Raw genomic sequence first — 25,895 nt, 5'->3', positions numbered from 1 at the left:
CAACGACAAGCGAACATGGCTGTGAGTCCCTCAAACAACTGCAATGCTCCACAAGGGAAAGACCACACCACTCATTATGTTGTTGCAATCGTCAGCAAAAAAAACTACCATAATCACCTGCAACAAACTTCGAGTTTCCTCAGCATAATCCTTGACAAGCGCACAAACCACAAAATAACCACCTCAAATTTGAACAATAATCATCACTCTAAAATCCTTGACAAGAAGGAATGTTGCCGACCCCAAGGCAAGTTCTATCCTTTTTTTTTTATTAGTGAATACAATTTATGGGATCTTTTCTTCAAAAACGGATTGTATTTGTTAGCGATCAAAATTCATGCCAGTTTGGTCCTTGTATTTCAATTTGGCTACTTGATCCAGTTGACTATTTTTGTCCAACTTGGAAGTTTATGCTCACATGCGGCAGTCAAAGAATCACACATCCGAGTTCAATAACATCAAATTAGGCAAAATAGGCACAAATTAGAGATTTTATTTAGACTCATTTATCTTCTTTTTACATTTATTTTTTTTCTACATTTTTTTTATAAATTTTAAAATTTTGAATATACCCGATAATTCTTTTTCTACACTAAAAAGAAAATAACTGATTAAAAAAAAAAAAATTTCCAGCAAAAGATCCGTCCACCCTATCTCTCCTAACCCCACTCCCCAAGTGTCCCTTTCCGCCACTTCCTCTTCCCCCCAGAATTTGGAAATTAAAGTCTCGTCTCTGATCACCCCATCTCCGCCCACTCTCTCCATACGCATCCTTATCCCACTAACAACCCACCATTAAAAACACCCAAAAGAAACTCATGATAATATTGAAATTCTGATTCTACACAAATATCTTACACACTCAATAGTCCGACACTGTTAGATTCGGCGCTCAACGGTTTCGGCGGAACTCAGATGTGTTAGAAGGACTGTCGAAGTGCGGAAGGAGGAGATATTGTGCGGTGGGGAAAGGTCAAGAGAGAGGTACTGAATCAGTCATGGCTGAGATCTTTGTGCGGGTGGCTGACATCTTTGCTGGGTGCTTGGAGACGATTAAAAATTGGGGGTGGTTGGCGTTTGGGGAGAAGGAACCGCGGATCCCATGATTATTATGATCATTTATCATATATCGGAAGGGCTGTTTATTACGAATCATGTGCAAATGCAATCAGGCATTCCATAAGAGCCCATTCTCTGATAAAGAACCTTGCTTGCCTTACTAGCTCTATTGTTATGAGCATGTCCCACTAGTGGATTCAGTCCCTTCCTTGTAGCCTTGCTGTCCAATCCTTTCTTTCTTCTGGGCATCAATCCCATGTGTATGGTCAGAAATTATTTAAAATTTAAAATTAAATATAAATAGTATTAAATGAAAATTGACCGTATGATGTACGATGAACTAGCACAATCATAGGATTCTCAAGAAAATGATTTGGCGAGGATTCTTTTCCAACGTTTGGAGAGAGGGGGCGACCGTAGCTATTGCTTGTGTACTTTTTCTATTTTATTTTTTTTGGCTGTAGGATGAGAATTGTTGGTAGTTTCGAAATTTCAAGATAAAAAAATGATATGTTAAGGGTAAAATGGAGAATAACAAAGTCCAAATAAATTTTTCCAAACATAAATAGCAAATTATTCAAATTCACAACACAAATTATTGACAAAAATAAAAACGGAAACACATAAATCAAATCAAAATTCGAGCAAAATATAAAGACCAAAAACCCTAGTATTGACTATCGGGACCATCTCTACCCCTTGCCCTTGGCATCTCTCCACGTTGATGTATAATATCAAAAATTAGCATGCAGATTTCAGAATGTCATTTTTCATCATACTAATCATGAAGTTAATTTGTGGCGGACGCTCTTGCTAATGCTGGCAAACTCTTCCTGCTGAGGCGCGATCTACTTGGCTTTAGTCGGGGCTTTTGTTTATTATTGTTCTTCTTCAGAACCCTAGTATTGACGATTCATTCATGTGTTCTTGGGAACACGGTTACATATCAAGTAATTATAGTTTAACGCATACGCATAAGAAGTTAAGGTTTTTTCATAAGGAACCGGATCTCCTCTTGACCCAAAAAATATGAGTCTAAGGATAAAATGATTCGAGCTATTGAAATTTGATTTAACGGCTACAAATAGGACCCCTTTAAAATTATAATAATTTTAACTGTTGGATCAAATTTTAATGATCCGGATCATTTGATTCTTAGGCTTAGTTCCTTTGGGTCTGGAAGGGATCCGGTTCCTTCCCATAAGACTTGTAATTACATAATTATACATTATTCAAAACAATTATTGCTCAACGTTTAGCAACATTTTCACTTTTGAATATTCACGGTAAGGTACAATGAAGCTTCGTCTGACCTTATTTAGAACGTCATTTTTCATGACTCTAAGCCCTAGTTTGGTACTGAGGTGATTTTGAAAAAAGTGGCTATAAAAAACCCAGCTTTTTTATGTTTGATAAACATTCAGCTTCAGCTTTTTTTCACAGTTTTTTGTGAAAAAAAGCCAAAAACACAAAGCTGCAAAACCCAGCTTTGAAAAACCATCTTTTTTTCACATCTGTTTTACATAAAAATTTATCAAACACTATAATACTGCTTTTTTTTTTTCTTTTCAAAAGCACTTTTACAAAAAAGTTTACCAAACACTCTGCTGCTTTATTTCATAGCTGCTTATTTTCACAGCACAATAGAAGCAGTTTTTTTTCAAAACACAGCAATACTAAACCAGTTGTACTTATGATTTCAGCTTAATAACATCATCCCCATCTTAGCACATAATTAATTTGTTTTAATGTTTTGCAGGAGAATAAATTACTAATCATGAGTTTTGTATAAACTTTAACGTACGCTTTTTGCATAAATAAATACGGCAGCAGTTTCGATCTCCAAAGTACAATTCGAGAAATACAAAGCACAGCAACTCAACCTCCATAAAAAAAAAAAAAAAAAAAAAACCCACAAGTTTTTTAATACTTCAGAGTAAAAGCAACTCCCAACAAGATGCGTCCTTTTCTCAAACGCGACATCATTTTTTATTATTTATTGGCACAAATTGACCGGAAAGCGATCATTTTCACATCTCTTCCTCTTAATTCATCAAATCAATAAATCTGTATCATTAAAATTTGATTTAACGACTACAAACAAAAATTCAAATTAAAAGTTATAATAACTTCAAATGTTTGATCAAATTTCAACGACACAAATTTTCTAATTTAATGGATTAAAATGAAGAAATTTGAAAATGATCTCTTTCCAAATTGACCAACCATTTTACCAAAATTAAGAGAGAGAGAGAGAGAGAGAGAGAGAGAGAGAGAGAGAGAGAGTTTTTGCAAACTAATGAAAATAAAAAAAATACATGAGTCATTGACAATTCGACACGTGTCGTGGGACTGAAACTATAAATTGAATTTCGGATGAGGAAAAATACGACAACGTTTCAACTACAAAGAATGATACAATTTTGATGGATCTAATATAATTTCAACGCGAGATTGAGAGAAATATTGAGGGTTTACCCTAAAAAGCAGGAACCTGTGACATAAAAGCACAATCTCTACAGCCATTAGGCTTTAGATATTGCTAATTTTACTAATTTAACCCCCATAGGGCCCATACAACTCCAAGCAACCGGGAACAGACCAGGTTAAATCCGTAACTTACTGAATAATACCCTTGACTTTCTACTTATAGTAGTACCTACTGAAGTGAGCTCCTCTGGCGTGTGCTATGTTAGACCGGACCGGAGCACCGCCTTTCTTTCCTCAGCTCATCCCATACAGCATTTCGGAACTGGATTCTTCAACTGCGGGCACCATGTTCAAATCAGGCAGCAAGAAGGCATCATTGCTTTCAACGCAAGAATCCAATTGCGGGTGTGGACGTGGAGGCAAATCCGAAGGAATGTAGTATGCAGTGTTACTCGAAGAAGCTATTCTCTCATGGGGTTGGCTGGAAATTGCTTTCCCTGCTCCGTCAAAGTTTGCACTCAAATTCCTTGCAGAATGCAAGTTCAAATCAATCTGCAAAGACAAAAATCGGATAGAAAATTAAGCGAAAATCCATAGAACTATAAGAGATCCAATCCGTAATTTATGTAAATTAATTAGAATCTGTCTCTCACCTTGATTCTCTTAAAGTTGTCATTTTTGGCTCTTTGCTCCTTGAAAGTTGCTTGTAAGGTCGCTATTTCCTTTTCCAGATGTGTCCTTTCCTTCAACAACGAACTTTCCTGCTCTTTAAGCTCAGCATATGTCTGATAAAATTACAACCAAGTCCATGTCAAAATACAAAATTCAAATTAAGTCCTCCTATTAATTGCAGATTACGAAACGGCCCATTAATTATTAAACTCTTACAATTACATTCCAATGAATAATGTAAAGGGACAAAACAAAATTTGGGGTTTAGTGTTTACCTTCTTTCTCCTTGCCCTCTTGGCGGCATTGGTGGTGCTGGTGGATTCATATGTACCATTACCCTGAAATTTCAATCCAAAAACCACATTTCAGCATATAAGTTGCCCCACCAAAACCCCAAAAAACAATATTAAAATAGTAAAAACTATTGGATAAAGTTGTCCGACCGCATCATTCATATAACCCGTGTAACAAAAAAACATTAAATTTTCAAATTTTAATGTTATCCGACTCCATGATGATTCCCACCGGTGCGAGAGCTGCACAAATCGGAATCCCACATCTGTATCCACCACCAAGCCTGCAATTTACCCAGCTATCTGCTACCCCGGATAAAGCTTCTCCATTCCCAATGAAATGTAAGGTGGAATTTGACATCATCAAAATCCACGTGGCCACACATGACAGTCTCCTTATTATATATTCCTCACGTGACTTTCTCACATGACTTTCCTTCGCGATGGCCCTCCTCCAATCCAATCCCACATTACTCCTTTCAAATACCGCCTCTCCACTTGCTGACAACTCCAATCTATTTTCCAAAATCCCCTCAATCGAAAAGGTTTAAAAACTAAATAAATAATACGATATTTTCAATTAAAAGACGCTTCCTCACCAAACAATCCTAGACCCTTAGATTTGGAAGACACAAAAGTACAATCCCCAGATCGACGGCCGAAAACCAGCCGGGTTTTTCTGGATCTCCAGAAAGTGTATGAATAAGGCTTTTTAAAAGGAGACAGCTGAACCGATCCCTGCACCCGCGCCACACCGGATCATTACACCAACAACCCCCCAGTAACATCGCCACACCAAACCGAAACGCAGACCTATCCCTAACCAAAAACTCACCGGACCCCACCACGCTTTTAAGATAGGCCCCACCTGACCACCGCACCCTACCCCTATTTATAAAATGACCGAAACGCCCCACCAGGCGCCTCACTATTCTTGCTTTTGACTCGACGCGGGATGCGACTTTTGTCGCGAGCAAAAGGGATTCACACGAGAAAAGTTGGCCGGGTAAAGGAAGCTTCGGGGTTTTCAAACTGCGGTAAGTTTGGAATTGACGGAAGTGTCCTTGGGTGGCAGAATCTAGGGCGGGGTTTTGGGAGGGTAGTTTGGTGAATCTAAACAAGAATGACAGATGACCAGCAAAAGGAGCGGGACGAAAACGTGAGAAGGTCTCGATCTGCTACGTCACGTGAGCAAAATACGAAAACACTTCGGCACGCCAGGGCATTTTCGGAATGAAGACACAAAAGCGGTACCGCCGACGGTCTGACCATTAGTGATCGGCGAGAAAAACACAGAAGGAAGAGTCTAAAACCGAAATGACGAATTTGACCTCGTCAGCAGTAGCTGCTCAGGGGACGACAGCCGAAACGCGATACAGGCAAACAGAAAAGTCCGTTTCGAAATCGAGCGTATACAAAAACGGAAAAAATGACGAAGAAGGTAAATAAGTCAAAGGAAGGGGGACAAAAATGGTAAAGTGAAAAAGAAGGCACGAAATGGGTCGGCCACGCGAAAAGCCTCATCAACCACAACAACACTGAGGCTCTCCGCTAGCAGCGCTGCTCAGCAGAGCTAGACGTAAATACGAAGCGCCGCCGGCCGCCGTGGGTATATCGGTCAATTAATAAACAGACTCGAAGAGTCATCGCTTCAGACACTGCGAGCAGAGATCAGCTAGCAGGAAATCCAAAGCACAAAAATCGAAAAGCACAGAGAGAGAAAGGGATATGGACCTTGGATCTGGGGCAGCTGGACTCTTCAAAGCCGTCGGCGGTGGCGGATAGAGAGCCGGTACCGCCGCTCCATGAAAGCGGAGTCGTGGGGCTGCATCTAGTGGTGGAATCGGCGCCGTTCTTGCCGCTGTTCCTCTGGTGTGAGACGCCGCCGTCGAATCTGGAACCGGACGACGCCGCTTTGGAGCGTGGCATCCTTACACCCCACCTGAGCGTCAAAAGAGACTGCGACAGCGGAGACGAAGACCGCAGCGAAGACGACGGCCCCGCCGCCTGCACCTGCTTGAGCCGCAGCAGTAGCTCGACCACGAGCACGTCATCGGTCATCGCCGCCCTCGTCCAATCGTCTTGAACCACCATCTCTGAAGGTACAAACCCAGAGTTCTAGAGAGAGAGAGAGAGAGAGAGAGAGAGAGGGTTTTTAGAGAGAGAAAGGAGGGTGGCGGATGCGGGAGAGAGAGAGAAATGAAGGAGATAGAGAGCGGATGGGGGGGTTGAAAATATATATATGGTGGTGGAAGAAAGTGGGAGTTGATGATTCCTCCAGTTTTTTCATTTTTTTTTTTTTTGGTGGCTTTGTTTGGGTGGGTCTGTGTGACTCTGACTCCCTTTCTTCTCTTTCTTTTTCTTTTTTCATTTTTCTTTTCTCCATTTTTCCATTTTTTTATTTGGGCCCACCGGTGACGTGTTGCGCTGACAACTTTCATTTTGGCATGGGTTCATTTCAATGGGTTTTTGCTTTTGGTGGGCCTTTGTCATGCCGGTCTTCCAAACGGCACCGTTTGAAGGTCCAACCCATTCCACTCCTGTGATTGAGACGACAACGTTTTTGGGTCCATCCACATTCCTCTGTTCGTTGTGCGGCAAAGGGGGCAAAAAGGGCATGAGGATGACCTCTTCAAACTTTTCGGCCTATTATATTATGTTCTTGGCACAATGCCACTAATCTAGTCCTTAAAAATGTTTGATTCGATTCTCCATGATTTAAGATAAAATTGTCAAATAAACCCCTATGTTACGGTGAACATTTTAGTGGGTTTACTGACTACCATATTTGTTGCGTTGAATTGTAAACATTAAGTTTTATTTTGGGGGGTAAAAGTTTGATCATGTGTTCTATATGTGGATTTGATTGGATTGAAGCATTATTAACCGATTGAAACTTACACACCAAATGACTATTATTCTTCTTTTCTTTTCTTTTTTTAACAAATGACAATTCATCTTAAACATACATAAATATTAGAGAGAGGGATAAATATACTTAAAATTCAATGACTTTTGAACGCCCTTGTTTGTTAATACTTAATTTGAATTGTGAAATTTATTTATAAAGTAGTTTCTATGATTTTACAATATCAAATTCACCTAATTTGACTTTAAGTATTGAATATTTGTCACTTGTACTCACATTATGAAAAAGAAAGAAATCAATTAAGCCCAACCCATCAAACCGTGAAATCTAACTTGCCTAAAATGGTTTAGGCAAGTCGGTTTGTCCATTTTCTTAAGTGACAGTGAATTTGAACAGTTCCAACGCGACCACATGTAAGTTGGAGAAAAATAGCACAGTTTAGATAATTATTGATTAAATACATGTATGTATTGTAGTTAGTTCCACAATTAATAATTTTCTTTTACTAGGTTGAATAAATAAATATTAGCATTGTCCCACACACCACTAGTGTGAATAGTGGTGGACGTTGGAACTTTTTTCTGGTAATGTTTTATATTTTTTTTATGAGAGAGACATAATTTACAATTCATAATAAATAAATAAATATACAATATTTCTTATGTTTTGATGATATGTGGATGAGGAAAGACAAAAAACAATAATAAAAATTATGTGCAAAATTACCTTATTGTTCATGATTTTATTTGAATTTCTTATTGAATATGAATAAACACCTAATTATCATTTCAACCTCTTTTAATTGACAAAAACGGTTCTTTAATATAGTTGAGATGAAAAAATGACTTGATAATGTCAAGATACCTTAGTAGCATTCCAATACGATGTTATGAGAAATGTTAACAAGACTCTCTCAATAATAGAACTCTCAATGGACTCTCTACCATCTTATGTTTTAGCACAATGTTTTAGGATGTTGACATGAAAATTGACGTTAAACTATGAGGTAGCAGATAGTCTATGAGGAGTCTCACTTTGAAAGTTTTCTTAGCACTTCTCAAATGTTATCGAATAATTTCATTTGATGCCATTGACATTCTTCAAGTGAATTATTAAAGGATGAAATCTGAAATCTTATTTGGTAAATACTTTTAATTTTCAGTTTTTTTTTAAATAAAAAAAATTGAAAATTACTTTCTTGAGTTTTCAAAATGAAAACATAAAATAATTACCAAATAAGATTTCAGTTTTAAATTTCCAAAAAAATGAAAATTAAGAATTAAAAACAATATAGTTATCAAACGGCTCCTAAATATGGACAAGGATTGTCTGTGTGACAACCCGTTCCAGGGTGAAATGACGTTTTTGCCCTTAGTATGTTTGTTTCGTTGTGTGGTTGTTTTTGAGCTTGGTTTGGCTGGTTGTGGACCACACACACTTCCCCACACCTCCTCACCTTTTCCCTGTCACGTGCCCTGTCCCTTTCCCTGATTCTCTCTCCCATTTCCATTCCCACACGTATGGACACACCCAAAAACACACCAAACCTTCACAGATCGAGGAAACAAATTACATATTCGTGCTCGTGAGGTCTGTAGAAGTTCAACCATACCCATTTCAGGTAAGGATACCTTCGTTTTCACGTCGAACTTGGGATACCCCGACTTGGTCACTGTTCATGCACACATTAATTCTTGTGTTTTTGGGAATTTCAAGCTTGTAGGAAGCTTGGTGAGGTCCTTAGGAGGCTCGGGGTGGTTCGTTTGAAGGTTTTGGACGTCGGGATCATGAGTTACAACGTTGGCCGGAGTTGGTGGTGTTTTCCCGGCGAGATCCCGTGTGTTTTGGTGCTTGAAAGTGGTATGGATTTGTTCCTCTTGTTGCAAGCTTCATTTTGGTACCAATTTTGTGAAATTTGGTTGAAAAACGAAGAAGTTACAAGGTTTTGAAAATTACCAGGGCCGGAGAAGACGACGGAATATTCCGTCAGTTTGGACGGAATATTCCTAACGACGTTAACGGAATCCATTAAAGTTAATGGAATATTCCTGACGGCGTTAACTGACGCCGTCAGTGTGCCAGGCACGTGCGGCGGTGGAAAATTTTTCTAAAAATATGGGGATGTTCCTGAGGTTGAGTAGATCACGTTGGTGTATTCATACACCCCATTTGAGCATTGTATGAGAAGTTATTTCGTGATGTTGGTTATGTGCTTTAAAATTAACGTTTTTATAGTTGTTTCGCATATAGGTGAGACTTATCCCGAGGACGAGCGCGGTCACTCGAGGCAAGGGGGTTACGACCCTTCTACATACCAGTGGGTGGGCTTTTGGTTTTCCGTATATACCTATATACTTGTACTTTTCCCAGAAAGTGAAATGAAACGTTTATTCGTTTATATGCCATGCATTATGTTTGCCGTTTGTTTATGCATTGTTAGTAGCCTATATATATATGTATGTTGGTGCTGTGGGCGCACAGGTGAGTGCCAGGTGAGTATGAATTATGCTTATATTCAGTAGTGATTGAGATGCATAGAGAACTCATAACCTGCACCCCCAGTGTTAGTGCTCCCGCCCAGAGTTAGGCACAGTCCTTCACGTGATGTTCACCTCCCGCACCACATGCTCATCTTGGATCCAAGTTAGGTGCACAGTCCTGTCGTACAGACCATTTTAGGTGGTTCCGACTCGTAGGTGACCCGCGATTATTCGTCCAGCCTTCACGTAATCGTAGCACTTGAGCGTACTTATATTACACCCAGTCCTGTCGTACAGACCACTTTAGGTGGTTTCGACTCGTAGGTGACCCGCGATTATTCGCCCAGCCTTCACGTGATCGTAGCACTTGAGCGTACTTATATTACACCCAGTCCTGTCGTACAAACCACTTTAGGTGGTTCCGACTTGTGTGTAGGTATAGTTAGTGAGATGGAGATTTGAGCTCTAGATTCAGCCGTACAGGTCACGTTAGGTGACTCCGGCTGACAGATTACATGGCATTGATTTGACATTACCTGAGCACTTGCATTTTACTTCGAGGTATTTGGCATGACATATTTCTGAGCATGACTTATATATATGTATATTCTATTTTTCTGGGAAGTATACAGGTTTTACGGTGAGGGGTTAGAATCTTGTTTATGAAATGGTTTTTGAAAAGCTTTGTTTTTGCCCACTCACACTTTTTGTTTTGCACCTCTCCAGGTTCTGGTTGGCTAGCACTTTTGGTGGCTTCCCTGAGAATTTCCCCGTCATATCTGACAGATTATTACCCGCGTAGGACCACCTTCGGGTGTGTTTTTGTAGCGTTATATATCTCCCGGACTGCATTAGGTCTTCGAGCTATGAACTTTGTTTTCACACCTACGCTTGCACATGTATGCTCTTACTTTGTGTAAAGCTGGTTTTTATTTTTTTTCGTACTACTTTTATTATTATTTTATTAGCTTCCGCACTGTGCACATGGTTACGTCACTTCCACGTGACGCCCAGCATGCCCTGATCTCGATCGGGGTGTGTCAGTCTGCCTTCCCACTTCCGGTGCCCTCTCGTGCCCTCCTGTTTGTGTGGTCACGGTTAAGCCACGTCAACATTTTATGCATGAAGTGGGAAGGCAAACAAAACAGGAGGGCATGGGAGGGCAGACAATCCTTGTCCCCTAAATATTTGAAGTTGGAAAAACCATTATTAGAAAGTTAGGTGGACAACGTTTATGCATGAAGTGCTTGTCAATGGATTGAAAGGGAAAAGTGATTGCTCCAAACTCCCAATAATTTCCATAAGAATCTTACCACATAAGGTAACTCTAAACATTATAAGTCACAAAAACAAATAATTGGTAGTCACATAAATATTGATCTTATCTCCAAGGCTATTTCAGAAGGGTTTTAAAGTGAGGATGGGTAAAATGCAATGAGAAGTTGTAGAATTAGGTTTCTTTTAGACTGTTTAAAGATGCCGGACAAAGTAAGTGGTGGATTTATCTTAGTCTCGAATTCAAACTCTCATTTTCTTTAATGTGGATTAGTGTAAAATATCGTTTGTGTTAAAAATAAAATGTAGTGCAAAAACTTTAAAAGCTAAGCAAGCTTTAGTGATCAGGTTTGCCTTTTAGGCCTCATATGTTGAGCTGAATGGGATAAGTTGTGATTAATTACGAGGAACTTGAGTCAAGTTCGTTGTTTATCGCGTCAAATGTAAAATGAACAAGACTCGACAAGATGGATTATGAATCCGCAATAGAATGAGTTATTTAACCTATCTTTATACATAAGGTACAAAGTCATATCTTACAAACCCTGTCAATATAATCATATCTCCAAGGCCAATTTCATCCAGTCCATCAAACAGACCATTAGATTTTGAGAAACTTATATATTAGGCTCATGTATTGGTCCTACTGCATATGGTTCAGCTTTTGGAGAAATTTTTAGTTGTGACGGAAATACAAATGGTACATCACGTGTTTTAATAGTAGTGGGAAATTTTATTTCTTAATTTATTAATTTTTTAGCATACATATCCTACTAATTGTATAATAACATGTTGTGTATCATCCAGTGTATCGATCACACTGAAAAATCTCTCTAGCTTTTGCCTAATCTAAGCGACTTTATAGAGGTGACTAATCAGGAAAATATCCGTTTCTATTTTAATAATAAATATCTTATTTTGGACGGTTCCTAAAGTCGGAACCATTTCTCTTGGTAGGTAAATCAAAAGTTTTTTTTTTTTTTTTTGAGTGTATCAATATTTTTTTTGTTAGTTGTGTATATAAATCTAAACTGTAATTTGCAACTAAAGCTAAATGGTTATTTATATGTATAGAGTTTTTTTTTTAACAAACGATAATAATATGATTCAAATTCGTTTTTGGCGAGAATCGAACCTAAGACCTCTCACTTACAAGTGAAGATAAAGATAAATAGTTATTTACATTCTCGAGGTTTAGGGTTAATTTCAAATGGGCACGAGTTCTAATTTTCTCACATTACAACTAATGTTTTGACATTCAGCCAATTTACACATTTTGTTGTCAATTAAATCGTTACTTATTGATTTGACAATGTTGAAAGCACTCCACAAACCGACTAACCATGCGATATGAAACACACCGATGTCATTCCAGGTGTAGATTCCATGTTGCCACGTTATTAGTTAATGGTTAACAAAACAGTCTACTTAACAAATGTACAGCTTTGTAATATATTAAAACGTTGAAGTCTAATTGGACAAAATTAGAGCCTCGTGGCCCAATTTGCTGATCTAAAAACGACCGTTTCCTTTACACTTTCACATTTATATACGTACAGTAAAAAGTTGTTGGCAGTTAATCATGGGTTTATGAAATTTCTGCCAGACCTTTCAATACCGCCTGCATTTACACACACACACACACACACAAATGTTTTATATTTATGATACCTTGAGAAAGTGTAGTGAGAAAGTTTTGCGTTTCTGGGAATCAGCTTCAGAGCCTTTAGCAAATATCATAAATCTTGCTGGTGAAGGCAGAAAATGCAGTTGGTGAAGCCCCAAAAGTGCAGGACGTAACTTTGCAGTCTTACAAGTCTGGTTAAGAGAAGATTGTTAAGGAAAGTAGTGCACGTTTTAATATACACCCCTTGATCACATTTTTATGTTTATACAAGCGATATGGGCAGGGAGTGATCCGAATACGGACTTCATTTTCAATCACGTGACTTACAACTCTTTTTTACTGTACATAAAATTGTGTAGATTATGTCATGTCTTAGTCAAATGCCTAGTAGCAAGATCAAAGCTCATGATCGTAATCCATGTCTTCCATCACGATGCAAAATGAAACTATATATGGAATCGTGCACCGTGTGAATCGTAGATTATTGCATGTCCTTAACCAAGACTGATGTTAAACTCCGTCTGGAAAGCTTGCCATACCAAAAAAGTTGCAGGATTTTTAAATGCTGGCAAAACATAAATTTGTTAGTTATTGAGAGAATCAATTTAATAAGGGCTAACAACGTTGCGTGTAAAGTATTGATGTGAAACGGTAAATGCATGGAGGGCCGTTAATATATGTGGATTGTGGACACATTCATGTTCATAAATATCGAAGGGTGAGACTTTATTGCCAAAACATTACTTGCAAGGAACTGACTGACAAATGCAATAACTTTAAAAGTCTTCACTCCTCTTATTTCTCATTATTTGATCAAATTATAGCGTGCTTCTGTTTTATTATTACGAGTGATATTATTATTATTATTACTCAAATTTACATTATGAAAACGAGTAAGGATTTAAACTTGAGATGCAATGAGTAAAAGAGAATGTCACATCAATCAGGACAATTTACCATTTGCAATCGTTATTTATTTTTTATTTTTTTTACGAAGGACATTTCATTAGGGGCAGAGCCGAGGAACCAAACAGATATAGTAGAAAACCAGAAAATATACACAGAAAACAGAGCAAAGGCGAAGACAACAACGAGTAGGACCAAGGGAAACTCAACCCCGGCAGGGCCAAGACGGGGAGAGAACAGAATACAAGCGAAGCTAAAGTCCAATTTGAAACACTCCCCCACCTCGGCCGACAGCAGGGACATTAGGGAGGGCAAGGAAGCCCGTCTTCCGAAAGAGTGTGAACTAGAGAGGATGGGGGTCGAATGTCCCAGACTTCCGAACGCGTCCCTTTTTTACATTACGATGCAACCCAATCTGATGCAAAATTCGCTTGACGAGGAACCCCTGGATATCGTTGTCAATTGCAGCATGAAGGGCCGCCCGTGCTCCGACTCAAGTGCAGATTTTGAAAAGCAAACAGCCGACTTGCTGTTCACAATAAAACCGTCAGAAAAGCGAAGTATCACACCCACGGCTGCTTCCCGATTCCCGTTGGACCAAGCGGCATCAAAGTTTGCCTTGATAGTTCCAAAGGGAGGGGGGCGATTAACTGGAACAATCAGCACGGACTGAATCCTCCGCATCAACTTCCAGAAGACATTGCTAATTTGATGAGATCGCTGGGCTTGCCCCCGACAATGCTGAAGCTCCACACCCCTAGGAATATGGCAATAAGCATAGGCATAGCTGGATTTCACTGAATAACCACCATTGTGGGACTGAATCCTCCACATCAACTTCCACAAGACATTGCTAATTTGCCACCAAGCTCCACGAAAGATGACAGCTTGTCCCTCCAGAAGGCTGCTCCACGCCCATAATGCCCGTGAACCCTTCTTAGCCGACAATACCTCACCCTTCGAAAAGTACCTGCCCTTCAGAACCCGAGCCCATAAAGATTCAGGTTCTTGGATTAGTCTCCTAAAAACACACACCTTATTTGTTTTGGTAGACAAGGCCCACGGAACTTTTACATGTCCGCTAGATTTGTTATGCTCAAAACGTTCCGTGAAAAACCCATTCCAGCCATTGAACATTGTTGCATGCCCTATCAGCTTACCCTATTTTGTTTGTAAATAGGTGAGAAGTCCCTTAATAACCATTTCATTTTTAATTTTATAGATTTTTTGAGGAAGAAAATAAAATTAAGAGAGGGAAAAACCCCGGGAACATCAAGGCCCCTAGAGTCAAACAACAAAGCACTGGTAGCTGCATAAGGAACACATCCACTCCAAACATGAAAGTTATTTAACACATGTCCACGTGAGGTGACTGCATCCGCTACAAAATTTGCTTCCCTAAAAATATGCTTCTAACTTATAAAATCAAAAAAAGAGGTCAGCCATTTGATATCTTCAACAATTGCACGAATCCGCCAAGGAATGCAACACTTTCCCGTGATCGCCTCAATGACAATTTTCGAGTCTCCTTCAATCACAACCTTTTTCAAAAAAATTAAAATTGGAAATCTGAAAACTATTTTCTTGAGTTTTCAAAATATAACAATTATGTGGCCGCAATATCAGCAGTTTCAGGAGTTTAAGTGACGCATTTTGCGTTTTAGGGGTCAAAGTGAGATTAAAGTCGAATTTCAAAAGGCATAACAAAAAATAGGATTTGGATCCCATCCGGATCTAAATTGTGGGAATCCTAGGGATCCCCACATCTTAGCTATTCATCTGCATCGTGTGATCAGAAATTATTTAACTTTTTTTATTTAAAATTAAATAAAAATAGTACTTGATGAAAACTGATCGCACGATATATGATAAACGGTTAGAACAAGAAAATCCTAAAGTGGATCCCAAAGAGGATCCTCTTCCCAAAAAATAAGCCTACAGTTTAATGTTGTTGGCCACGTTGCACTATGGTAAAGTGAAGAGTTTCAAATTCCACTGCCGTAGGTGACGAGCTATATTCAAATTATTACCACTGGTTTTACAAAAGTTGAATGATTTCAACTGAAAACAATTTTTAAGTGTTATGGCCTATGTGGCCCATTGATTTGCAAAAAACCAGCAATTAAACCAGTTTAGGTCACATCATCACTGTGTCCTTCAAAATTTGGTACTAAATTCAGAAATCCAGATTCTTGATTCTTTTTGCGAGGATTTTGAAAATTTATAACTCGTGTTTGTTTATCGTCCAGTCAGAAATTATTTTAAATTATTTTATTTAAAATTAAACCCAAATAATACCTAATAAAGATTAATCGCACAATACACAATAAAGGATCACGATTTACAAATCCTTAGATCCCGTGGGTAAATTTAGGGCCTTGGATCATAATTTGGTTCATGTTTAGAGTCCGTTTTCAGTTTTCATGCCAAATCCTACCGACATCAAGTGAAGTTCTGGGGCCGAAAGGGGCACAGAAAAAGAGCTCATGGACACTTGCCCCTGCTTTCTGCTTTTGCTTTCTACAGCTGCAACCCAAAGTGCTTTTTTCCCCAGCTTTTCCGAATTTATCTTTTGTAAATTGTACGGAAACTAATCTACCCTCTAATCAATCAAAACTTATCATTTGACCCAAAAAAAAAAAATCCTCATTTCCATACTTCATATTCCAGCAATTTAATTTCTAGACAATTGTACGAGGAAAAAACACCTTAATAATAGAAAATGAAATACATGGAAATTAAAAACTAAATTAGACTTTACTTATTTGCAACTACATCGTAAAAACTAGGGAATATACACCCTAATTTTGCAGATACAGCTCCTATTACCCGACCCTAATCTCCATCTTCAAGACAGACCACAAAGGCAAAGTGATAATTAAACACTAAACCGGGCCGACCCAATTATCCCTGCACACTAATTATCTAACCCATAAAGTAAAAAGGAGAAAAAGCGTTAGATCGAACTGCGAATTCATCGACCTTCCCTTTGAAAAAATAAGGGGAAGGACGACAACCAAGCATCTCGAACGTTAGGCCAAAACCCAAGACTTTACACTTGTGCAATTTCACGGTCAACTACGACAAATTAAGCCGCAGAAGCTTCAGCAGCTCGCTTGCCGCAGCGTCGGTGCTCGAGACAACGCTCTTCTTGGCGAAGAACGACGGAAGAGGCAGAGAGCTCGGAGGCGGCGAGGCTATGCACGACGACGACCCGGCGTAGAACCCGGCAGTCATGTTCGAGTCCTTGTTCTTGGTCTGCTTCGGAACCCGCTCGGATGCCGGACCCATCAGGTTCGTGTTTCCGAGATCCGGAACTTGGGGCTTGGGATTCTGCTTCTGTGGTGGCGGAGCCGGCACCCGGGGCTTGAAATTTTGCTTCTGTGGTGGTGTAGCCGGCGCCGTTTTGGGGATTTCTTCACCGCGCTTGAGGATTTTGACCTGGCCCATGACGAGGTTTTGGGGAGCCGGGGACTTCTGGACCGGGTGAGGTAGGTTATTGGGCCGGGTGGGCCTTCGGTTCTTGCCGTCGTTCTGGGGGCGGCTGGGGCGGCCGAGGCGGCTAGGGTTAGGGTTCCGATTGAAATTCATTACTGATTGGCGTGTGAGCGAGTCTTTGTGGCAATCCTTGGGACTGAGAACTTCAACAGCCATCTGAGACCACACAAAATTCAGATCCGATAATTCGAGCTTTCAGAGCTCAAGGGCCAAAAGGGAAAAGACAAGTAAATTTGGGGCTCTTGGGCCACAACTTAGAGAGAGAAAGGAAGAGAGAGAGACAGAGACAGAAGAAGAGAGAGAAGGGGAATTTACAGAGATTATATGTGAATATTGAAAGGGAGGGAGGGTAGGAATTTATAGGGGAAGAGACCTAAAAGCAAAAGCAGTACCAAACCGACAAAGAGGCGGTAGTGTGTGTAAACCACTCGCCACAATTTGGGCGGTGTCCCCCACGGTTTTAAGGTTTCATTATTGGTTTTGGTAACTATTCCTATTCCCTTAATAATTAGGTTTGCTTTTCATAAAAGAAAGGGTTAAATAGAAAACAATCAGGTTTTCCTACCGCTCACTTATCTAGAAAGATGTGATTTAGATAATAATTTTCTTCATAAATGCGAGAGAGGCTTTCTAAAAAATGGTTCTAAAAGAAGATATGCGTGAGTCTGACAGCAGGCTAGGGTAAGACAACTAGGTTGATTTAAGTAAATTTATTATATTTCGTGTAATTAGATGTGTTTATACTTAAAATATATATAATTTCATCATAAATTACAAAATAGAATGACATATATGTTATGAAGTATGGGAACATAATAAAAATATAAGAAACAAGCATAAAAAGTGTGTTCATTTAAGTATTCAACAAGTTTCTTACAATTTATTAAAAAAAAAAATGCAAAATGAAAGTTATCTATTTTTAGTGAGTAACAATTGGGTGCCTAAGCAGGTTCGGGCAGGCTAGGTGGGTGTCTCAGCAGGTCTTAGCGCTCTTTCTTAATTTTTAAATGCCTAAGTATTAATCAGGATGGTAGTCAGCTACCTAGACGTTAGGAGGCGTTAGGCAGAGATTTTTAGAACAATGCTAAAAAATGGAATTCTAATACTTTATAATTTTGACATAGGTACTTAGGTGATAGAAAGTACATAAATAATTTATTTTAAAAAGTATTCTTAGCATTTATTATCTTTTTATATCGGGGAAAAAATGATAAGGGTACATATTCTCTTAATGATTAGGGTTCTTTAACGTCATTTACCTGACAGGGTTTAAGTCACAAATTTCTAGTAATATTATTTAGTAACTCAGTTAATCATTTATATTCGTCATGAGTAGATTTTGTAACATCAATTTGGTTATTTGATGTACTTACATTGGATGTAAACCTATCAATTCACTATCAATTTTGTTAAGCAAATGCAAATATTTTCATACTAAAAACAATATATTTGAAAAATTAATAATTCTATATATTTTCTCAACTATATCTTATAATATGATTGGAACCAAATGAAAGGAACTCTTTGCAAAATTGAGATTTATAGCATCTTTCATGTCATCACATTCATTGTTACTGAAATTTTCGTTGTTAGACAAGTATTTTTTGGACCATGACATGTGACATTTTAATTTTACAAAATTAAAATATTGATACAAAAGCTTTAATTTGTTTAAAAACAAAATAAATAAATAAACATTTTAACTCCATACGAATGAATATTAACTCCACTATCTTTCAAGATAATATTAACTTTTTTCTAATTAATCAAGAGAAATCTTAATTCCATTAACGGGACATAAATTATGCGGCAAAGGATCAAAATTGAAATATCAACATCCTATTCGCAGATAAATCCAAATTTCGAAATTGGATTTACATGAGAATGTTGATATGTATTATGTAGACACGCGCAATGGGTCGTGGCCTTGGGTGGTATTCTTCACGCTATCTGAAGCGCGTAGAGAAAACAGTTTTCCTTTTTTATTTTTATTTTCCGTGATAGGAGATATCTACGAAGCTCCCTACCAAAAACGCTGTTTGTTGTCATGAAGGCGGTCCGCGTATGTGACGTGGGTCCGAAACCGCTGGTGGCATGGTTATCCACGACCTTAGTTATTGCACCTTCATTTTTTTTTGGGATTACGGAAATGCCATTTATGCCGTATGTATTTCATGTTCACCTCCGTCAACAACTTTCTATGGAAATTTGAAATCCCTTTTTTTTTTTTTTTTGGGTGACAAAAGTTAGAATTCTTCATTCCTGAGAAAAATTGTGCCATTTGGAGAGTGGCAAAGGTCGGTCCGATAATGTTTTTCAAAACGGGTTGTGAAAAATGTTTTGTTGTAAAAGGACAACATAAATAAGATTTTGTAATTTGAGAATTCGTGGTAGTTTAGTCCGAAATATTTTTAGAGAATAAAAACATAAATGCGCATTTGATACCAAATGTCTAAAATTGTATAAATATATTTATCTTTGGTAGTAATGGTGGCGGCCGTGGTAAGGGTGGTGTGGTTGAGACGAGAGTGGTGTTTATAGAAATGGTGGTTGGAGTAGGGATAGTAGTGGTGAGAATAGAAGTGTTAGTAATGGCGGGATATAGGTAGTTGCAATAGCGAGGTGGAGGACAATGGTGGTCCAATGACAGCAGCAAAGGTGGTAGAGGATGCTCGTAGTAACAATGGTTAAGAGGGATGGTTATGAAAATTGCGGTTGAGAGGTAGGTATGATGGTGGCGGACTTGGTGGAGGTGGTGATGACCATGGTGAGGGTAATGCAATGGAGAATGTGGTGATGGTGGTGCAAGATGGGGTCTGTAACAATAAGCGATGGAGGTATGATGACCATGGTCACAGGGTTATGCCAGTGGATAATATGGTAGTGGTAGTGGTGGTGGAGGCAGAGGTACAAGTTGTGGTGGTCATGCAGAGACGGTGGCGATAATGTTGGTCGTAGTGATGGTGAGTGGTGGAGGTGGTGGTGGCAAACCACGGTGGCGAGAGTGATGGCGATTGAGGATATGATAATGGTGACGATGGTGATGTAGTGGAAAGTGGTGGTGTCAAAGATTTGTGGTTGCAGTGAACAGAAAGGAAGAAAAAAACATGGTTTGACCTTTCATCTTTGTTTTTCAATTCAAACTATACGAGTCAACAGTCAAAATCGGCGCAATGAAAGCCTAAAAATCAAGGGCTAGTTTTGCAATTAAGCTTAAACTTGAGGGCCATTAACAATCCAAAGATTGAAGGGAAATGAGAAAATACTCGCGTGCTTGATTAATTGGGCCACGTGTTATGCAGATAATTGGATGGCGTAGACGTGAGAAGGGAGACACGGGCCAACTAGTTCAACCGACTTGCCAATGATGGTTCAACTTCAACTAGACTGAACATCCATTTTCTGCCTAAGCTGGTGCCTAGCTGGAACCTCAGATGGCATTTAGCTGTGCCAAGATGCCAAGATGGCGTAAGTTTTGGTCTGCATCTTTGTCATTGGCCTTGTCACACATAAAGTGGGCTCGAACTGGGTCCATGCTACCCCGCTTTAATTCGTCGCATAATAACAAATTAGGATCTTACAAATTATACATAGAAAGTTCACTTCTAATGTTACTGAGACATTTTATGACAAGATTATTTGCCTAATAATATATGATTAAGTTGAAAACAATATCAATGCTATGAATGATGAACCATGCTGGACTTAAAAAAGCATATCAAATATGAGTTGTCGTAGTATGGAATTATTATTATTTTTGAATTGACTTGCGTGTTGATCAACCCGTGAGTCATCCTTCACACAAAATAAAAATATCACAAACCCCGAACAAAGTGCAGGCCTTTATTTATTAACCAAGTGGGCCGATATATCAAGAGGCAGAATCAAAATGGGCCAGTCTGTCTTCTAAGGAGTACAACAGTCCAATCCAATTTTGTGCATTTGCAGGTAGCTGCTAGAGTTGGCCTATGTCTGTTTAGAAGGTTTTTCACCTTTTTGAACTGGTTTGTTTGGAAAGAGTTGAGGTTTTAGATAGCTTCACTGTTTACTTTCATCCCAATCCATCTCACACTCAAAATCTGGCTCTGCCATCGAGTCTGAAACGATGTTGTTTATGGTATATATTTTATAAGTTTATCGTACGTTATCATCTAGCTATCTCCATTCAATTTATTGAGGGCTAGTATGGAGTTGCTGTACTGTGAAGAAAAAAAAAAAAGAAACGCTGTTTTCAAAAATAGGAGTAAAGTTGCTTTTACTTTTTATTGTTTTGGATTCATAATTTTGACAAAAAAAACACTTCTTTATTTTCATTTACCAAACACAATTTTTAAAATAATTTCCATAACACCAAACCAATCCTGGCACTCGGGTTTTTTATTATTTAAAGGAAATTATAAATTCAATTCTCAACGTCCAAAAAGAAGGCTAGGTTGCCCAATGTGTTACTAGGAGGATAGGATGACAATAATTGTCCTGGGTTGGATTGAATATGCAGGAATATGATTCTCTTCGGATCTTTTTGGTGAGGGTTTTAGAAATTCATAAATCGTATTTGTTTATCATACATCGTGCAATTAGGTATCGTATATTGCATAATGTACGATGAACGGATATGATTCACAGATTCATGAGATCCTCACAAAGAGGATCCGGATTTGAATATGCATGCCACCGGATCCATAATGTCGGTGGGAAATGAATCAATGAATTGATGGCTACATAATTTAATCATTTAAATTTCTAAGTCTGCACCAAGGACCTTTCGTATGTACAATGTTTATACTTTCTTTTTGGAATAAAAGAGTTGAAGAATATTAGTGTACATGTTTATAATTTTCATATTTACAATTTCGAACGTCATTGAAACAAAGAGAGATTAACAACCATCTAAATGTTATAATTTATTCCAATAAAAGGACCAAAAAAACATTTTAAACAAGATTGTTATCACTAAATACCTCGATGAAATGCTAAGAAGATTTTCTTAAAAGTGAGACACTCTATGAATTCTTTGTCACTTTATGTTTTTAGCACATGTTATGTAATATTGTCGCAGAAATTGACGTTAAGCTATGAGGTGATAGAGAATCTATAAAGAGTCTCACTTTAAGAGTATCCTTAACGTTTCTCATAACTCCAGTAATTAAAACCAAACATTAATAACACATACCCATTAATAAATTAGTCTACATAGCCTTAAGAGACTTTAAAGACTCGCAGCTCAAATATGAGAGATTTTTCAATATGTCTAGAATATAGGTGAAAAATCACATGCCATTATATAATTAGAATGACACTTGAAAAAAAAAAATTCTTTCAATTATATAATAACATATGACGTACTGACCCATATTTCTTCTCTACATCGATATTCTTTCAACTACGTCAACGCGGTTGAACTAAAAGAAAAGGTTGAGAAAGAAAGACACGGTATCATTCCTTCTCAGATAAGGAAAAAAAGACATGGTATCATTCAAATTTCTCTCCTCTCCCTTTCATTGCTGATGTCGTATAGAAAACCAATTAAGAGCTTGCTCATTGGGTAAGTTATCTGCAAGACTACGACCCAAGTAAAAAATGAATAGCCAGAAGGAAAAATGTTAACTAGGTGACTTAGTGGTTAAAGACGAATTTTATATATGTATTTCATATAACACGTTTTGCATTTGATTGTTGGCGTTGGTGAATCACACAACGTGGTTAGGAGGAAACTGAAATACATGTATGAGTTTTTCTGACCCTTGTTAAGGTGGACTGTCTTGATAAAATCATTAGCTGGTTTCTTTTTTGAATTAAAGAAAAAAAAAAAGGAAAAATGTTGAATTTAAGGACCTAAAGTACAATGCAGTGATCTAGAACGTTGAATATACGGAGTTCTGGAGTAATATTTGCTTGATTCAAAATATTAGAAGATTAATTTTATTTTTCTCATCAACCATTGACATTTTCTAAAATTGGTTGAGTGGCCACATCAGCCGCTGGTACCAAAAGTTAATTAATTACTTTTAAAAAGTACAATTGTTCTTCAAAGCAAGTTTGCCTTTAATAATTAAAACACATCTATCCTTTTGGTCTTTGTTTAACCAAAAGGAAATGACACAAAAAGGTTGTGGAAAACAATGTTAAGAAAAAATTTACAAGTTATCCGACTGCGTCGTCCGCAATAATTATTTATTATTTATATAATAAATAATAAATATGTAAATTTTTAAAAAGTTAAATAATAAATATCTATATAAATAAATATATTTTATATTTTAATATATTCTAAATTCTAATATATTCTAAAGATTTTAGTGAATAAAGGAATTCCCGAACATTTGACAATCTCAGATGTGTCGATATTAATGGTAATTCATTATTTCGATGAATTATTTATCTGGATGGAAAAAGATTATGTAAACACTTACTCAAAATATTCGCTTTTTTTTTTTTGTCTTTTTTTTTGTATAATTCGAAATTGTAAATTCTGTATTTTTCCACAACCAATTTCTAAAAATTATTTTCATCCGTTCAGAAAACGTTTTTCATAAAAAAAAGAGATTTTACTCGACCTTATGCAATTTTACTCGGTATAAGAGCAGTCATAGTCAGATAACCCTCTTAAATATTTTCTCTTTAAATTATTGTCATTCTAATTCTAAGTTGTAAGGTCCCACATAAACCTAGGAGAGAACAAGGAAAATAAAACAAGAGGAGGAAGAAGAAGAAACAAAAAGGGTCCTACATGCACAACTACATGTTTTTCCAGGGAATAGGATTCTCGCCGGATTTTTTTCCTGGGGATTCGGAGGATCTTGTAATCGTGTTCGTTCATTGTACATCGTGTGATCAATTTTTGTTATGTACTATTTATATTTAATTTTAAATTTTAAATGATTTATGATCTCACGATTTACGATGAAAGAACACGATCACGAGATTCCCAGATGCCCAGGAAAATGATCGAGGATTCAATTCAAAAAAGAGAAAATCCCCAGGACACGATTAATACATTTTTTTATTTTTTATTTTATTAATTAAAAGAGAAAATCCAGTTCAAAAAAGCCACTGCAATTAGCCGTATATGCATGCAAAGTTTGCAAACATAATTTATGAACTTCCTTCTGGGTTTGGTATACCCCCCTGCGGCTGCCTGGGCCACGGAAATTGGACTCACCCAAAAAAAGATACGCTGTCTTTCCTTTTGCTGTCGCCTAAAAAATGAGATAATTATTAATTAACTATCTTGCATTATTATAAAGAGGATAAGGTTCTTCTTTGGATCCTCTTTGTGGATTCCAGTGATCACTTTATCGTGTTTATTAGATATCGCGCGCCTAGTTTTCGTCATGTAGGGTTTGTGTTCAATTTTAAACAAAAAAATTCAAAATATTTTCTGACTACAAAATAACAGATGAATGGATACGATGAAGAGTCTCTGGAATCCTATAAGATACCAAGAACAAGATTTTACTTTGAGGAGTAGCAGCAGCAGAACAGTCGCTATCCTTTGTTGGTAGCATGATTAACAAGTCCAATTGGTTAACATATATACTCAAACATATGATCATTATTGTTTAAGATTATTAGTTTTAATCATTGATCTACAACTTCTTTTTTAGTATAATCGAGGGGATGAAGATCGATAACAATCGAGTGAATTGAAAGAAAAATGAAAGTTACGCTACATGTTGAAAACGTTAATCTTGCAAACAAATATATTCGTTTTGTGTTTTGGCGTCGTCTTGATAGCGTTTGCTCCAATTTAATATTGATGGCTTGTGTAAAAGAAACCATTGTCCTTCTAATTGTAGCAAAGTTTATAGGAATTGGCGTGGTCAGTTTCTTGGTGGTGTTTGTCAAGGTATTAGTCGTCTTAGGGTTTAGCTAAAAGAAACCATTGTCCTGCTACTTGTAGCGAAGTTTATAGGAATTGGCATGGTTGGTTTCTTGGTGGTGTTCACTCCAATTTAATATTGATGGCTTGGCTAAAAGAAACCATTGTCCTGCTACTTGTAGCGAAGTTTATAGGAATTGGCATGGTCGGTTTCTTGACGGTGTTTGTCAAGGTATTAGTCGTCACAATTGAAATTTTTTTCTAGAATTATTAGTCATTATTATTGATGTTGATTTTGTTTATTAGTAGGGTTCGCATACATTTTTAGTTGAAATGTGATTCGTTTCATGTTCTTGATTGTTTTCGGTCATTAATGAATTTGTCCCTCCTTAACCTCTTCGTACACATAATTCATGAAAAAAACTTACAATCATAGCAGAATTAACTGAATAGAGACCAATTTGCATATGCCATTCTACCATTTTCTTCAACAAATGGCATTTATTTTATGTACATTTACTTTTGTTTTGTTTGGTTTGGTTTGACAAATAATTCATGCATTCAATTGAATACCTCGTACCAATAAAAAAGAAAGGAAAAAAAAATGAGGATTATTTAAATATTAATCATGTCATATATCATTTATCATTCCAATTTCCAATCGATGCAACTAATACCTAAAAATGTCCCTTCATTAGTAAAGCCAAACAATGAGTGAGATCGATGTTATTTAATATCCTCTTAAATTATTTTACAAAACCAACCACAAACTAAAAAAATGCCAAAAAACTCAAAGAAAATTGCACACAAAGTTGAGCATGTGTGATGATGAACTTTGGAACTAGAGGCAGGCAAATAATCTTGCGAAATGTCAGCTATTTCATTTGCATGCATAAAATTCCCCCGAGTGTGACGCTCCACCCACTCTTAGATCTTCAATTGACCATTTTTTTTGCTGTGAAAA

General features: G+C 37.5%; 2 protein-coding genes across 2 annotated transcripts; both read right to left on the bottom strand.

Moving 5' to 3' along the window:
- Positions 1 to 3,406: 3,406 nt before the first annotated feature.
- On the bottom strand, positions 3,407 to 6,733 carry LOC137745805 (uncharacterized). Its single transcript, XM_068485820.2, has 4 exons — positions 6,189 to 6,733; positions 4,437 to 4,499; positions 4,143 to 4,274; positions 3,407 to 4,041 (listed from the first exon to the last, which is right to left on the bottom strand). The coding sequence occupies exons 1-4, from the start codon at positions 6,546 to 6,548 to the stop codon at positions 3,784 to 3,786; spliced, it is 813 nt and encodes a 270-aa protein (XP_068341921.2). The 5' UTR covers positions 6,549 to 6,733; the 3' UTR covers positions 3,407 to 3,783.
- Positions 6,734 to 16,349: 9,616 nt separating this feature from the next.
- On the bottom strand, positions 16,350 to 17,436 carry LOC137735419 (uncharacterized). The gene has a single exon (XM_068474877.2). It carries the CDS (start codon positions 17,263 to 17,265, stop codon positions 16,690 to 16,692), a length of 576 nt encoding a protein of 191 aa, XP_068330978.2. The 5' UTR covers positions 17,266 to 17,436; the 3' UTR covers positions 16,350 to 16,689.
- Positions 17,437 to 25,895: the final 8,459 nt, after the last annotated feature.

This window comes from Pyrus communis, chromosome 15 (genome assembly GCF_041283825.1).
Source record: "Pyrus communis isolate YQ-2024b chromosome 15, ASM4128382v1, whole genome shotgun sequence".
In the NCBI taxonomy this organism is placed as follows: Eukaryota; Viridiplantae; Streptophyta; class Magnoliopsida; order Rosales; family Rosaceae; genus Pyrus; species Pyrus communis.
Note: the sequence above shows the minus strand (reverse complement) of the source record. Positions and strands in the feature narration are given on the sequence as shown.

Bases quoted from the DNA above. Each gene is read 5' to 3' on its own strand.
- LOC137735419 (XM_068474877.2), bottom strand. From the start codon at position 17,265: ATGGCTGTTGAAGTTCTCAGTCCCAAGGATTGCCACAAAGACTCGCTC.
- LOC137745805 (XM_068485820.2), bottom strand. From the start codon at position 6,548: ATGGTGGTTCAAGACGATTGGACGAGGGCGGCGATGACCGATGACGTG. The intron at 4,500-6,188 runs GTCCATATCCCT...TTGAAATTTCAG, and splicing joins CCAGCTGCCCCAGATCCAAG to GGTAATGGTACATATGAATC. The intron at 4,042-4,142 runs GTGAGAGACAGA...TTGTCTTTGCAG, and splicing joins ACAACTTTAAGAGAATCAAG to ATTGATTTGAACTTGCATTC.